Source organism: Plasmodium brasilianum, chromosome 10, assembly GCF_023973825.1.
Source record: "Plasmodium brasilianum strain Bolivian I chromosome 10, whole genome shotgun sequence".
NCBI classification, from domain to species: Eukaryota; Apicomplexa; class Aconoidasida; order Haemosporida; family Plasmodiidae; genus Plasmodium; species Plasmodium brasilianum.
The window spans coordinates 1701133-1717358 of NC_090123.1; the positions used below are offsets into that span (position 1 = coordinate 1701133).

General features: G+C 24.8%; 5 protein-coding genes across 5 annotated transcripts; 3 read left to right on the top strand and 2 right to left on the bottom strand.

Moving 5' to 3' along the window:
- Positions 1 to 548: 548 nt before the first annotated feature.
- On the top strand, positions 549 to 1841 carry MKS88_003421 (uncharacterized protein; the record flags this gene model as incomplete). Its single annotated transcript, XM_067216510.1, has 1 exon — positions 549 to 1841. The coding sequence occupies one exon, from the start codon at positions 549 to 551 to the stop codon at positions 1839 to 1841; it is 1293 nt and encodes a 430-aa protein (XP_067073150.1).
- Positions 1842 to 3999: 2158 nt separating this feature from the next.
- Positions 4000 to 5513, top strand: MKS88_003422 (uncharacterized protein; the record flags this gene model as incomplete). The annotated part of the gene is made up of 2 exons (XM_067216511.1): positions 4000 to 4078; positions 4177 to 5513. The coding sequence occupies 2 exons, from the start codon at positions 4000 to 4002 to the stop codon at positions 5511 to 5513; spliced, it is 1416 nt and encodes a 471-aa protein (XP_067073151.1).
- Positions 5514 to 7646: 2133 nt separating this feature from the next.
- On the top strand, positions 7647 to 8892 carry MKS88_003423 (uncharacterized protein; the record flags this gene model as incomplete). The annotated part of the gene is made up of 3 exons (XM_067216512.1): positions 7647 to 7756; positions 7944 to 8151; positions 8548 to 8892. The coding sequence occupies 3 exons, from the start codon at positions 7647 to 7649 to the stop codon at positions 8890 to 8892; spliced, it is 663 nt and encodes a 220-aa protein (XP_067073152.1).
- Positions 8893 to 9248: 356 nt separating this feature from the next.
- MKS88_003424 (phosducin-like protein 2) lies at positions 9249 to 10915 on the bottom strand (the record flags this gene model as incomplete). Its single annotated transcript, XM_067216513.1, has 8 exons — positions 9249 to 9278; positions 9467 to 9534; positions 9674 to 9795; positions 9917 to 10014; positions 10097 to 10183; positions 10328 to 10392; positions 10572 to 10695; positions 10868 to 10915. The coding sequence occupies 8 exons, from the start codon at positions 10913 to 10915 to the stop codon at positions 9249 to 9251; spliced, it is 642 nt and encodes a 213-aa protein (XP_067073153.1).
- Positions 10916 to 12005: 1090 nt separating this feature from the next.
- On the bottom strand, positions 12006 to 15462 carry MKS88_003425 (acetyl-CoA transporter; the record flags this gene model as incomplete). Its single annotated transcript, XM_067216515.1, has 9 exons — positions 12006 to 12068; positions 12267 to 12370; positions 12538 to 12595; positions 12743 to 12829; positions 13120 to 13918; positions 14204 to 14388; positions 14600 to 14684; positions 14775 to 14874; positions 15267 to 15462. 9 exons carry the CDS (start codon positions 15460 to 15462, stop codon positions 12006 to 12008), a joined length of 1677 nt encoding a protein of 558 aa, XP_067073154.1.
- Between the last annotated feature and the right edge of the window lie 764 nt (positions 15463 to 16226).

Here is a 16226-nt window from a genome sequence, read left to right on the forward strand (position 1 = left end):
TTACTTCGCCATTACAAGTATCATTTCCTCGAATCTTAAGAATATACATATATATATATGGATGGATGCCCATTTACGTATGTATTTATATTTGTGTATGTATGCATATGTGCGTACATATCAATGTGTATACATGTGTACGTAAATATGAACATAAATAGTTGCACAAAGCTACATACCGTCATCGATATTTTCCTGTACACATAGATCGTTTGTACAGATTTGTGATCGTATATTTAGACATTTTTCCAAACGTATTTGTGTTACATTTTTATAAATGATAAATGAAAAAAAATAATTATATGTATAAATACAAACACATATATATATATATATGTATATATATATTTTTTTTTTTTTTTAATATTTTATAACAATATTTTTTAAAATTTTAAAAAATTTTCCAGAAACTATAGTTACAATTTTTTATTTAGATAAAATATCCTCAAGTTAAAATTAGCATATATTATAAAATAATATCTCACCAATTTTTTTTTTATTCTATTTTATATACTTTAAAATAAAATTTCTGTAATTTTCTTAAAAAAATGTCCAAGATGAAGAAAAATATGAACATTATTTTTTACCTTTTCTTTTTGATTATATTTTTCCAAGAAATTAATGTTTCATGTAACGGAAATGTGAAGAAGATTAAGTCTAGTTTGAAAAGTGGTACAACTAATAATGATTCACCTGTACAAGAAGACAAGCATAAATTGAAATCAGAGAATTCAAGTGCAGAAAATTCAATTGATTCTAGTGTACCTGAAAATATTGATGAAAATCAAGAAAAAAATTTTGTTTCTCCATTTACCAGAGATCGTAATAAGGCAATTAAAATAAAGGGTAGAAAACTTATGAGTAAGCCTGAACGCTCACTTAAAGGAAAAAGATTACGTGGTTCAGATGAAGAGAAAGAAGGATATTCCCTTAGCAAAAAGGAAGATGTAACCTCGTTAGGTATTCCAAGTGATCATATACATGTAGACCAAGAAATAGTGCATCCCCAGGGAGCCGAAGAAAATCCGTTGCAAGTTAATGGTATTATAGAAAAACAAAAGAAAGAAGAAGAAGGAGAAGAAGAAAGAGCAGAAAGCGAAGGAGTAGAAGAAAGAGCAGAAGGCGAAGAAGTAGAAGAAGATAAAGATGAAGAAAAAAAAAAAGGACTAAGAGGAGAACAACAAAAAGAAAAGATTAGATCAGGATTAGAGAAAGAAACGGTAAAGAGAGAACAAGAAGAAAAGGATAGGCTTCAAAGGGAGCTAGAAAAAGAGGGATTAGATAAAGAGAAAAAATCTCACCTTGAAGAAGAAGGAGTACCAACACATAAAAATGTGGATGAATCGTTAATAGTAAATCCCCCTTTATTTGAACCATTTAATGGGGCTGAAGAGGACCATGAAGTAATTGAAAGCGACGAAGAACAAGAAGAGAGAAGCCAGAAAGAACATTTTGAATCAGAAGATAAGGGGATAGAAGAAGGAGAAGAGGAAGAAGGTGAAGAACTTGAAGAACATGATGAAATTGAAGAAGGGGAAAACGTATCAAAAGACGCATCAGAAAATAATATCTCAGAAAAAGAAAGTTCACATGAAAATGTAGAAGTAAAACACGACAAAAAGGAAGAAGAAAAACATAAAAAAAAACAATTTTTTAAAAATGATGATGAAGAACACATGGACAATTTATCTGATCATGAACATGTAAATGTCGATAATATTGTAAAGGATCCCGAAAGAGGGGTGAAAAATTTTATTAACTTACTTGATGGTGATCTTGCCGTTATAAATATAATTAAAGGTCAAGCAGGAAATATATCTAAAACGGTTTTACATTTCTAAATATTAAATAATAAATATAATTTTTATTATATATCTATTGATATATTTCTCTTGTCTCTCGTGTTACTTTTTGAAATGTGGAATAAATTAAAACAGTGTTGATATTCCAATAATTTAGGTGTATAAATAAAATAATAAAATAAAATAGACAAAAAAAAAAAAAAAAAAAAAAAAAAAAAAAAAAAAAAAAAAAAAAAAAAAAAAAATAATAATAATAATAATAATAATAACAAAGATTACTAAGAGTATATCATTTGAAATAATACTCACATAAATATACCCTTAAGTTGAAAATTTAATAAAATATGAGAGCTGTTTAATTTTTTGTTTTTTTAATTTATCCCTTACCTAAGTTTCAAAAAGGTAACGTAGTTGACGAAAATAGTATGACAATAAATATGTGCAGTTATATTTTAATTGAGCATATTTGTTTCTTCTATTTTTCATTTTTCAAGTTTTTTTACATATATATTTTTGAGGTGTCTTAGATATGTTTATGAAACATTTTTTTTTTTTCCCCTTTTTTGGGTGAATTGTAATGGAACTCAGAAAATGAAACTATGAAAAAAGTGTTAAAGTAATCAGTAAATAAATACTTAGTGACTTGCTGATAAGCTGAAATATATTCTCTTCCTTTCTAGCTAAAAATTTTGAATAATAATTACCTTTTTTTTACCCTTTAATGAAATATATAATACTTAATTACACGTTAGTATTTGGAGTGCCCTGAACAAAATTTCTAGTAAAAATGATGAGAGCAACATAAAAAAAATACATTTCTTTTTCTGCGCAAAATATTTGCTGAACGTTTAACATATGTGTGAAAACATGTATTTAGTTATCTATTTCTCGCCTTCTTTAAATGAAATTGTGTAGTTCACAAGTGTTTGTAACTGTTAATCTTTTGCAACTCTGGGAATTGTAAAAGTTTCAGTAGATGTATTACAGATATGGAAAACTAAAAAAAAAAAAAAAAAAAAAAAAAAAAAATCAAGGTACCTATCTTTTTATCCATGATATTATAATTAGAATCTTAATAAAAATACTTTCCTTGTGTAATATAAATAAAATGAGGGGAAAAAAAGAAATTACAACTGTTCCTTTTAAGAGCATTTTGAATTTGCACACAAGGATAATAATTCTTCGAATCTCCATGGTTCCAAATCCATGAGTAAATAATATGAAAAAGCTTTCTCAAATTTCATTTATTTTTGAATAATACACATGTTAAGTGAAAATAGAAGAATGCCTTTTTCTTTCATTCTTTCTTCAAATATATATTTATTTGTATATATTTTTATTTGTTTGGATATTTATTTATTTGTTCATTTGTTTTTTTATTTTTTATTTTTTACCTTTTCATTTTTATTAAATATTTCTCTACAGTGTTACATGAAGCAGGACGTTTTAAAAATCTACAAACATTTTTGGGTGTGTACGTTGCTATATATTTTCCATTAATGTAAAATTGAAGTGAAAAAAAAAAATTTAAGAAATTTCGAATAATTAAATAGTGTAATTATTTATTCTAACTAATAATGAAATAATTAAATATTAAAATTTTTTTTTTTTTTCATTTTTTCTTATTATTTTTTTTCCTTTTTGTTTAAGGTTTGGTAAGAGCAGCGTAAAAATGAGTTCTGTAGTGAAAATGGAAAAACCATTTTCCTTCTTATAAAAAGTAAGAATGTTTTTTTAAAAAAAAAAAGGAGTTACATTATTTTCCAAAAGAACGATTCTTTCATTGGTTGGGATTATGTATTATATGTGAATAAAACTATTTTTTTAATTTTACAAAAATATTCTTCTCTTAGATTTTTTAGAAATATCAAAAATAAATTTCGTATATTTTTTTCTTTAAATAGTGTGAAAAGGACTTTACTAATTAATTCAATTTTTTATAAGTCAAATATTATGAAATTTCGGAAAGGTAAAAAATTTAAGCAGCGTTGAACCTAGCATAATAAAAGATAAGTAAACGTATATATATGTGCATGTCGTAAAAGTTCTCTCATTTCCCTCCTTGATCTTTCCTAAAATTGAATTTTATCTTCGTATTTGGAATATATATATATATTCATATTTGTGAACTTAATTTATGAATTTTTTTTTTTTTTTGATGTTGTTTAAAATTGCTTTAATTTTTTAAGAGTCAAAAATGCAAAAAATTTGGGGTGTTGTCTTTTATTTTATTTTTTTAAATAAATATATATATACAAAAAATGGTAATTTGAGAAGTAATAATGACGGAAAAAATACGCCAGAAAAAAAAAAAAAAAAAATTTGAAAAATAGTTGGATTCCTTATTACTATCCTCAGTGGAATCAAAACAAAGTCCCTGATAATTTATATGACGTTCCTGAGAACAAGGGAAATAAAAATACAACAAAATACAAAGAAAAAATAAGTGGTGTTACGGAAAAAAAGAAAAAATTAGATGAATTAAGAGACGTGAATGAAGATGAAGCACCATACAAATTACTAAGTGTAGGAGAAAATAGTTCAGCATCTGTTAATGAAAGAGTAAATGAATCATTAACTCCTGGATATAATAATGATACATCAGAAAATACATCACAAGAATTTATTGTAATAGATCCTAATGTTGAAACATTTGATGATGTAGCAGTAAACGAAATAGCAACTCCTGAATCTGATAAGGCACCATCGGAATATAAATCAGAAGAACCGAATGTAGTAATTCATAACAACGAAACAATTGAGAGAGACAAAAACGAAGCATCTCATGATAAAGAAGTAATTGAATCATCAACTTTTGAAAATGATGAGGAAACATCAGAAAATATATCAAAAGAATCTAATGTAATATGTTCTGATAGTCAAACAGTAGAGAGAAATGAAAAAAATTCTGATGGTGGAAATGTAACATATAATACTATAAGGAAGCAAGAAATTGCATCCGAATTTGAGGAAAATGAAATAGACCAGGCAGAACAAAGTAGTGATGTGGTTGTAACATATGATAATAAAAGCGAAGATTCCAGCGTAGCACTAGATGCTCAAGTAGAATCCGTTTTTGATAAAAAGACACATGTAAATAAGGAAGAGACAGAAGAACAGGAAAGTAAAACAGATATACAAAAAATCAATAGAGTTGAAGAACGAAATGAACCACCATATCCTGGAGAGAACACACATAAAGAAAATGTAGTAGAACAGCGGAAAGAGGACTCCGAGTCAAGAAGAGAAAAACAAGTTCAAGTAGTACTTGAACCTCGACTGGATAATGATAAAACACAAGAACAACCCAAAGAAAGAACTCATAATTCCGTAGAAAAGATGGTGCAAAGGAATGGGGAAAACGGTGTTGAAGAAGAGGAAGAAGAAGACGAAGAAGAAGACGAAGAAGAAGAGGAAGAAGAAGACGAAGAAGAAGAAGAAGAAGAAGAGGAAGAAGAAGACGAAGAAGAGGAAGAGGACGAAGAAGAGGAAGAAGATGATGAGGAAAATCATGACAGTGTAATATATAATAAAAAAGACAGTAACACATATTTTCCGCCTAATGACAAACACGATAATATGAATATAATGCAAACAATAACTAAGATTCTACTAAGGAATTTATTAAATTCATTAAGTCATGATTATGCACTTAATGACCCCCTGATGGGATTAGAAATGGGTCTTGTTAACCCCTTTTACCTTTTTTAAAAAGAAAAATAACACCTGCAGTATTTGTTTATTGAAGTTATTTGTATATGCCATTGCTCGTTCATATTCGCAATGCATGTATATGCATATATATATATATATATATATATATTTATATATATATTTATAATAATTTTTTTCAATTATTTCTGCCGTAATACACTGTATTTGGCAAGAATATTTGAGATGGAAAGCAATAAAAAAAAAATAATCATAAAATAAATAAAAAACAGTAAAATAAAAACAACAGCTTCTTTTATATTATGTAAAATATCATATGTGTCAATTTTAAAAAAACAAATTTTTTTTTAATAAAAAAAGACTAATTCACTTATAATTAAATAATTAAAAAAACAGTTACATATAAAATGGAAAATGTTTATTTTATTATGTAAAACCTTACTTTGCGTGAGCTATTTATAACAAAATAAAAAAAAAAAAAAAAAAATATATATATATAATATATATATATAATATATATATATTATGTACCTTAAATTGAAAGTTTAACACATTAAAATTGAAATAGTAATAAACAAATGAATGAATAAAGCTGATATGGTGAAAAGCGTGGGTATTCTAAGACAGCATTACGTGACACCATGCAACCATTTTTGCATTCCATGATTAAATGAAGTTGATTTATATAATATGCTACTTATCATTTTATAAGTGGTCGTTGCAGGTATTTTAAAATATAATAATTAAAATAAATGGTGACAAACAATTCAAGGAAGCACTTAAATTATTCTAATAATATTGTTTGTATTTAAAAGAACAGCATTCTATTTCTGTGAGTTTAGGCTTGAGAAAATAAAATTATCGTAATATAGTTGTAATTTAAAATTTACATTAACCCTATTTCATGATGTATATTTTGTACATATAAATACACATTACTTCAATTTGTTATTGCTACTATGAATGGTTCAAAATAAAAAACATCGTGATGTATAATTATACTTGTTGAACATAATGAAGTTATAATGTATTAATAATCATTTTATTATATTTGTTTAATTATTTTCTGTAGGAGCATTTTAAGAACATTTTGGGGTTTCAATTTTAGTAATAAAATGATAAGAAATGTTGGTTATTGACTTGCATCAAAATTTTATTCATAAAATGAACATTCTTATTAGAAAGACATTTAGCACTATTTTTTCAGCCTCCTCCAACATAATAAATGTAAAAAACATTCATCATTGTTTATATCTGTCTTTGTTTTTACTATGCGTATAAACGCATATACATATGATACAAACGATGTATATGATCACTAGGTGTTCCTTTTAGTTCGTTGCATATTGCAATAAAAAAAAAAAAGGAGAAAGAGAATGTGAAAGGGAAAGAGAAAGATAAAGGGAAGGAGAAAGATAAAGGGAAGGAGAAAGATAAAGGGAAGGAGAAAGATAAAGGGAAGGAGAAAGATAAAGGGAAGGAGAAAGATAAAGGGAAGGAGAAAGATAAAAGGAAAGTGAAAGATAAAGGGAAAGAGAGAAAAAAAGAGAAACATTAAATCCCTTTTTATGAACAACTTTTTTTTATATTCTCTTTAAATGTCACAGTATATAAATTACTTATTCTTATTACCGTTATATCATATTTTCATTTCAAATTGTAATAAATAAGTTTGCTTGTTGTAACTCAACTATATATTCTAAGTATCGGAGTCAATTTGTTACTTCTGAAATGTCAAAGTATTCATTTTTGTTTTCTTCGAATAAAATTAGTGTATCAATTACTTTATTATTTTTTTTTTTTTTTACTGATCACTAATTATTCGTTAATAATTTGTTTTTTTCATACTTGCGTATGATATTTGTTTTTCCCCTATACATGAGCGTAATTTATTTTAATCTCATTCGAATGCATTATTTGCTTACCTTTATTTAATTTTTTTTTTTAATTTATCTTTTTTTTACCTTTTTATACTTTTTCTGCTTTCTTAGTATGGGTTCTTACAAGTACTGTAAATAATAAAACAAAATAAAATTATGGAAACACCCCAGTGAAGTAAATTATGAACAGAAATTTTATATTTTACAATCATGAGGAAAATTAAAATTTGGGGTGTTGAATATAGGGAAATAAACAAATATTATATATATATATTTTAAGGAAAAAAAAAAAATGCTATCACGAATCTTATTATGGAATAGAAATTCTTGCTCATTGTCTTTTATACCCATGAGGGCTCCAACAAAAAAAAAGAGCATACAAGAGAAAAAGAAAAAAGAAGCGTAATATTATATATATACATGTATACATATATATATATATATAGTTCTTTAGCAAAATGTTAACAAATGTGTATAAATATACACATGGTTGTATGTAAAACTAGAAGATATATTTTCACCAGTTTAACAAGTCTTAATGAGGTAAATTTATATGTATGGAACCTTATTTTCTTTTTTTTTTTTTAAGTAATGAAAATCAAGAAAACTTAAGTGAAACACGGTACTTGCCTTATATCCCACCCGCATATGTTGTTGATACGGTATCTTTTTTTAAAGACAAAAGTAAAGTTGATAATTTATTGTCCCTAATTTTCAGTCCAAAAAATTCAACGGATACTTATGAAGATAGAAAAGAATATCAGAAGAAGTTTGAAATGTATCAAATTTTGAAGGAAGTAAGATGAAAAAATTCTATACTGTTTTTATGAATACAAATTTTTTTTTTACCCTAAGAGAATACATTATTTTGTATACCTTTATATATATACCTACGTACAGATGAATGCATATATATGAAGTATATACTAGTATATATATATATATATCTTTACGTGTAATATGTACAATTTTGCACTTGGGCATATGCACATTAATGTGCAAAATGTTAAAAATAATTATTTATGTGTGAAGAAATATAATAAAGAGACGTGAATGTTACTTAATGATGTATATATATGCGTACGTATTTAACAGCATACACATGTTTATATGCTCTTGTATATGAACTTACTCTTTTTTGATAAGATTGCAGTTAAGACAAATTTTGCTAAAAATTAAAAAATTGTTTTCAGAGAGAAGAAAAAAAATATGAAAAGCACTTAGAAAAAATGAAAGAAAAAGTTTATAAATCAATTGAGAATTTACCAGAGGAGTTATATGATGAGAGTATTAAAAAAGGAGACTTATTTGATCATAAGGAAATTCAATTTGGCTTGAAATATGAAAATGAATTATTGAAACATTTGAATATTTACAAAAAGAAGTTACTGCATGTTTACAAAATTTTACTTTACTTACGATACCCATTTTATTTAATAAAAAAAAAGAACCCCATGTTATTTTATATAAGTGAAAGTAAAGCCGTGAGCAGGCAAAAACAAATTAATGCACAAAAGAAAAAATTGAAGAAAAAATAATTCTTTTTAGTTGTGTTGCAAAGTGAACATTTGCACATATATATATATATATTAATGTACATATATATATGTATGCAGACATGCACATATAATAATATCAACAGTCTAAAGGAAAAGGGTAATAAAAATTGGACGGTAACTTTAACATAAGGATATTGCATTTCACATGGAACTATACGAATATATATATATATATGTATATTTTTACATATAAGATTACATCAAAATTAAAAAAAAACAAACCCATTAAAATGTTACGGCATAAAAGTATAAAGTAGATGTGGTTTAATTACACAAAGGAGTTTGTAAATAAAAAAAAAAATCAAACAAACAAATGAACAATTAAATTGGAAATTTTAAACGTCTTCATCACTTTCGTTGTACTCCTTCCAAAATTAAAAAAAAATATATATATACAAAATCATTGTAAGAAATACACTATACTTTTTGCGCATGGAAATATTAATTCATTTTTTTTTTTTTTTTTTATGACTTTTAAATTAATACATAACTTTTGTAAAAATGATCATTTTGAAGTGTCATTTTTTTAATTTAATTTTTTTTTTTTTTTTACCATATTGTTAATAAGTTTCTTTTTAAATAAAAATCCTTCTAAGTCCTTTGTTTTAAAGTTATCTTTGTCTATTAATTGAAATTTAATATACACAAAGATATATAAGCATACATAAGGGTATATCTGTAAAAGTACACATGTATTAATGTGTAAATATGGATATATGTAAATACAGAATTAATATTCATTTTCTTTTTTTCGAAGCACTTCCAAAGTCTTCAAAACCAATGCAGGTTTTAATGAGAACCCCTTCGATAAATAAACACAAGCTGGGAAGAATCTTAATATTTAACTTGTTCATAAAGAATTGGCAGTTATTAGCTTCTACTCTGACAAAAAAAAAAAAAAGGGGGCGAAATAAATTAAAATAAAAGGAGGGTGTTACACAAATAATTTAGTTCTTTCTAATTTTTATTTGTCCATTTTTCTACTTTTTATTATTATATATACTTAATAAATTTAGTCGCTAAATGTATGTTGGCTAGTTTAATTAAATGGGTATGTAAAATATTGCAGCGCTTGAAACTGCTGTCATAAAAATGACAAACCTGGTAAGGCGTAAAACAAATAAAAAATAAAATGAAAATTTGAAGAAATTCATAATATGATTTAAAAAAAAAAAGTATTTACCACATTGTAATTTTTAAGAACGGTTGGTATAAACTCTTTTTCACTTATTTCGATATAAACACCATCTTTTTTTAATTCCTGTTTTTTCTATTCACAAAAAAAAGAACAAATAAGGAAAATATAATAAGAATATTAAATGTGAATGTACTGTAGTATGCGGCATACTTTTCATTTTGTCTATAATTTTGTTTATATATTCTGACAATTTTGATCATTTTTTCTTCATTTTACCTTAAGTTGTGTTAATCTTTTTTCCCTCCATTTCCTTATTTCCTCCTCATCACTATTTTCATTTGCTACAAAAGTTTACATTGAAAATCTTTGCTTTTTCACTTTGTGGTCAAGTTTATTTTCACACCGCATACTTCCGCATGTACCCGTATGTACATTTACGAAAATATATACATGTATATACATAAATGTTTACATGTACATGAGAGATACTCTCAAGTTGTTTCAATTTTTTTTTGCATACTTAAAGATGAACTCTTTACGTCCTTCTGTTCATCCATCCATTGTCCATGGAGTCCATTATCTACATGCTGTCTTTTCTCTTCAACGAATTTACGTTCGTTTGCAAGGTTTTCTTTAGCTTTTTCCTGTAATATTTAAAGGAAGAAAGAAGGTAAATAGTTTATAAGGAATTTCCTCGACTAAATTGTTTCTATACTTTTTTTTTCTTTAGTTGTTATTGCATGTTATTATATATATACACATATAAGTGTACGTGCATGTTTTATGTGTGTATATATATTCATAGTTATGTATGACTAATGTGAGGGTTGCACATATATCCGTTAATTTATTTTTTGGAATCATCTTTTAATTTTATTTAATTAAATTATTTTATTTAATAAAAATAATTCTAATCTATGTTTTCTCTTCAAGGTTTATTTCTTTTGTTGAAAATGACAAAAATTATATACTTAAAAAAAAAAGTAATAACATTAAAATATCTTGATATTGTTAAATTATGTATTTGTTACTAAATAAAGTCATTAAACTAAAAAATGGGGTATACGTTGTTAAATGAAGAAAAAAGTAATAAGGCACATACTTAAGGATGTATGTACGAACATACGTATGTATTGTACATACATATATACATATATATATATATATAATATACTCATATAAAAGTATATGTTCATGTATATACAATATATGCACATATAAAATAATATAAGAGCTAAGTAACAGATGTGGTATAATAAATGTTTGATATGAAAAATGAAGCAAAAATAAATATATAAATTCAAATTCTATGAAATTAAATTAAAATAAAAAAATTAATTGGAAGAAAGTCTACATAAGTTCACTAAATAATTATATGATATTCATTATGTAATAAATTCTACAATAATAAAAAAACATATGATTAACTTGGATTAATGTAAATTATATATATAGTATGCAATAATAAGGATACGTATTATAATGGAAAATAATTTCACGATTTCACAATTTTCTGAATTTTATATTTAAACTAATGCTTATTGTAACTGTAAGTGTATTTATTTTTTATGATAAATAAAATAATTAGCACGCGAATTTTCATTTTGTGACATTAAATAACTGTAATATATTATTTTTTCATTTGCTTGAATAAATTATATTCCCTTTAAAAAATTGTGTGATTTGGTGGACCAAATATATATACATGCGCATGTATATATATATATATATATGTATTTTATTTATTTTTTTTTATTATTATTAACATATGGTATTCCAAGGAAATTTTAAGTGTCCCAATTTTTCTTTTCTTTTTTTTTTTAAAGAATATTAAAAGCCAACTTTTTTTAAAAAAAAAAAAAAGGTAACCACATTTAGAATTTAAAAAAACAAATCAATTATACGAATTTCTTAATTTGACAAATTATGTTATTACTTATGTCCTTATCTTTTGTTAATTTTTTTTTTTTTTCTCTCTACTGGAAAAGCTTGTTCTCCACTCTTCTAGAGGAAAAGCCTAAAATGGGAGAACAAAAAAGAAACAAAAAAATGCACAGAATAATAAATAAAAAAATCAGGGGAATTACAAAATAATGAAAGGAGTTAATTTTGTTATTTTTTGGAAAAAAGTATAAACTCCTTTGAGGAAGTATAACACATATGTGTATTTGTGCATATTTACAATTTTGTTATTTTTCTCAATTATTGTGGTTACTTGAAGTTTTGTTAAGCATCTCAGAATAAATTTATTAATTAATAAGCCAATTAAAAAGGAAAATATCATTTGTGTGTAAAATCCGTCAATAAGTATACACTTCCCTAAAAAAAATGATACATTTTAGTTATATATTAATATATGTGTGAGCTTGGGTATATTGTGTATAGAGTATGAGAAAACTGCTCCTGAAAGATAAAACCATTTATATTACTACACAAATATACGAAATAATTTGCTTTGAAGTTAAAAAAATATGGGCACATTTTACCTCCATAGCAAAATGTTTTGTCCGTGTAATCAAGCAGCCATAAAAATATAGTTGACCACTAAAAAAAGATAAAAAGAAAAATGTGATCTTCGTTTGGTGTAGGAGTAAAAGATGAAATAGACACAAGAATGAAACTGTAATTATATTTTAAAATAAAAAAAAAAAAAAAAAAATTGAATTTTGATTATGCATTTTCGTGTATTACATGAGACCCAATATTATTTATGGTATTTAAAAAGGTCATGTACGTTCCACCAATTTGGGGATCGGATATTATATTCTGAAAACTCATCTACAAAAAAAAAAAAAATTAAATAAGATATAGATACACATTTAAATTTTGATATAGATGCACATAGATTTGTGCATATGTAAGTAGGTGTGTAGTAATATTTTTATTTAGCATTATAATTTCAAAGTATGTACCTTTCTTCTCATTTTAGCATATTATGCCATTTGATTATACACATATATATATATATATATATATATATACACATAAGTATATGTATATATAAGTGTGAGACGAATATGCAGGTGAACTCAAATGTGTTGTTCACATATGCTTTAGACTTTTCTTACCGAGGAAACTGTCATCAAATCTACACAAAAATGGTTAAACAGTTGAGCTATAAATATGTATATGTAATAGGAGTAAAAGTTAATTTGGGAGAGCTCCGATTTGTTGGAATACATATATTGAGTGAGTGGTAATAAAGATGATAAAATGATATTTGAAAAGTATCTTAATATATATCCAAAATAATAAACTTTTAAGGGTTTTATATTTTGTATTATTCTGCCTATAATTGCTGATGATATAATTGACATAGGTATAAAGAATGGATTAAAAAGTGCAAACTCTTCTTTTGTTATGCCTTTTTTTAACATTTTAAAATTTGTTCCAACTTCAACTGATGCAAATGGTAAACGATTTATTAAAAATAAAATTATAAATATTTTCATGGGTGGTAAAAATAACAATTCGTATAAATTTTTATAAGTGTCTTTTGCATTTGCAAATTCGTTTTCGTCTTTATTTTTATTATTTAAATATTTCATTTCTTCTGTTTTTCTTTTCTCATTTTCATCATTTATTTCTTTTTTAAAAAAAGTACATATGGTTAAAATTAAAATGAATGTGCCCCAAAATTTTAGAAAAATACTCATATCAACAAAAGGTTGAAATGATGGGTATATTATGTCCATATTATTGTGTAAAGTTTTGTAATAATCGGATTGATTAAATATTAAGTGCATACATCTCACATATTTCTTAAATATATAAAAGCATATATTTTTGTTATTTAGTGTCAAAAACGACAATTGCGATATGCAATATCCTATGTTTTGTCCTAAAATATTACACGTGGATGCTAGCCTGTAAAGAAGATATAGAGGGGAAGGCGGAAAGAATAAAAGATATAAATTTAAAGGATGACTCTTTAAAATTATTGAAAAGTACAATTTATCGTTATGTGGTTCGTTCCTTTGTTTCTGTTAATAATACATAAAATATGAACAGGTGAACATTGTTACATGATAGTTTTGTTCGTTGCGGTTCTAATTAGCGGTGTCACAAGATAATAGTAATTCTTTCTTATATACTAGCGATATTTTATCATATTTTGGGGTAATATATATTTTTTGTTTTCTTTGTTATTACCCCTTGTTTTCCTCTGACAGCATGGTTAATGCCCATCCATCCACTGCAATATCTTGAGTGGCCATTAAAAAAAAGAGAACGAAAAAAAAAGCGGTTAGAAAATACAAGTTTATGTTACTATCCTTTTCCCCTAACCAAATGCTCACATGACTACTGTACAACATCATTGATAAACTACAAAATAGCTGAATAAAAAAAAACAAAACAAATAAAATAGAAAATAAAATATGTTCCGTCATTTATTAGGTCATTGTTATGTACACAATTATATCTTCAAATTTATCTTTTTTTTTTTTTTTTTTTTGAAGTTCTATATAAATATGTTAACACTATACATTGTTATTTGCGCGTAACACGTATAAACTTGGTTTTAGTTTATTATCTCTTTTTAAGCACTTGTAACGGAATTATCCAGCTTTTCCTCCTTCCAATTTTTTTATTATATACCGAATCTACAATGGGAGCCCATAACAATTTTAGACTGAAAAAGGACGATAATAAAATATTTTTAAAAAAATATTCTTTACTATGTAATTAATTATTTGTATAGTTGCGCGATTTATAAACTAACCTAAAAGGTATACTAACTAAAGATAACATACTTAATTGGGAGTAGCTCACTTTATCTTGAATTACTAGGGGAACCACCGATGAAACCCCAATTGGAACACCTTGAAAAATTAAGCACAATGATTTAAATGATGAGAATAAAACGTTTTAGAAATATATATACAAATACATGTGTATATATATAAGTATACATGTATATATTTATTTATGCACGTTTGCATATACTCATTATTGCATATACAAATTTATACACATACACATTTACAAATATACACATTTATACATACACACATTTACAAATATACACATTTATACATACACACATTTACAAATATACTCTATTATATATACCCACATTTATGCGTATACTCAATTATACGTATACAAATATATATGTCAATATCAAGCAATTAATTATTAACAACAAGCACGCATTTATTAGCATGCTTTGTTCCTCCTTTTCTTTAGCTTTAGTTAATTATTCGTGGTATACTTCGGAAAAACAATTCGTTAAAATTATTATGAATGTAAATAATACCTTGTATAGTATATAGCAACAATAAGAAGATCACATTATAAAAATCATGGTTTTTCTTTGGTACTTTATAATAATTCCCATTTTTTATATCATATTTTTGCATTCTTTCTCTCAAATTAGTATCAATATTTTCACATATAGATTTGGTCATATTGATATTGTATAATTTTAAAATTTTTAAATATCTTAATTTCTATTTCCGGCTTATTTTTTCTCTCTTATTTTAAATATATGCTTGTTCTTATAAACCTTAAAAAAAGAAACTTTTCCTTAATTGAAGTGACTCTTGTTTTTTCATCTTTTTTTCTTTGTGCTTTTTTTTTTTTTTTTTTTTTTTTTTTGCCTTTCAGAGTTTCTTATTTTTTTTTTAATCTTTTTTTATTCCTTCTTGAATTAGAAAAAAAAAATTAAGAAAAAATGATTAAAAAAAAGTTTTTTTTACAGTTTCAATTAAATACAAATAAATTAAATAAAAAAAAAATAAGTTATAAATAAAACTATTTTTATACTTGAAAAATATTTTTAACAGTATTGATTTGTTTGATGTGTATGGGTGCCCATATATATACATTTATGTACATAAATATGTATATATTTAACATGTATATATATATAAATATATAAATATATATATATATATATATATAATGTATTTATATATGTAAAGGTGTAAACATATACGTATTCTTTTATGTATACATATAGTAATCATACATAACTACGATGACTGCGCTTATTAAACAATATAAAATTTTAATTTAAAATATTGGCAAGTGCGTAAGGATATATAACATACGCACACATATGTACACATATATATATAATATATATGTATATATATAACATTAGATGTAAATCAAAAATACATTTAAAAGGGGGAAAAAGGTTAAAAGAGGATTATAAAAAAAGTAACGT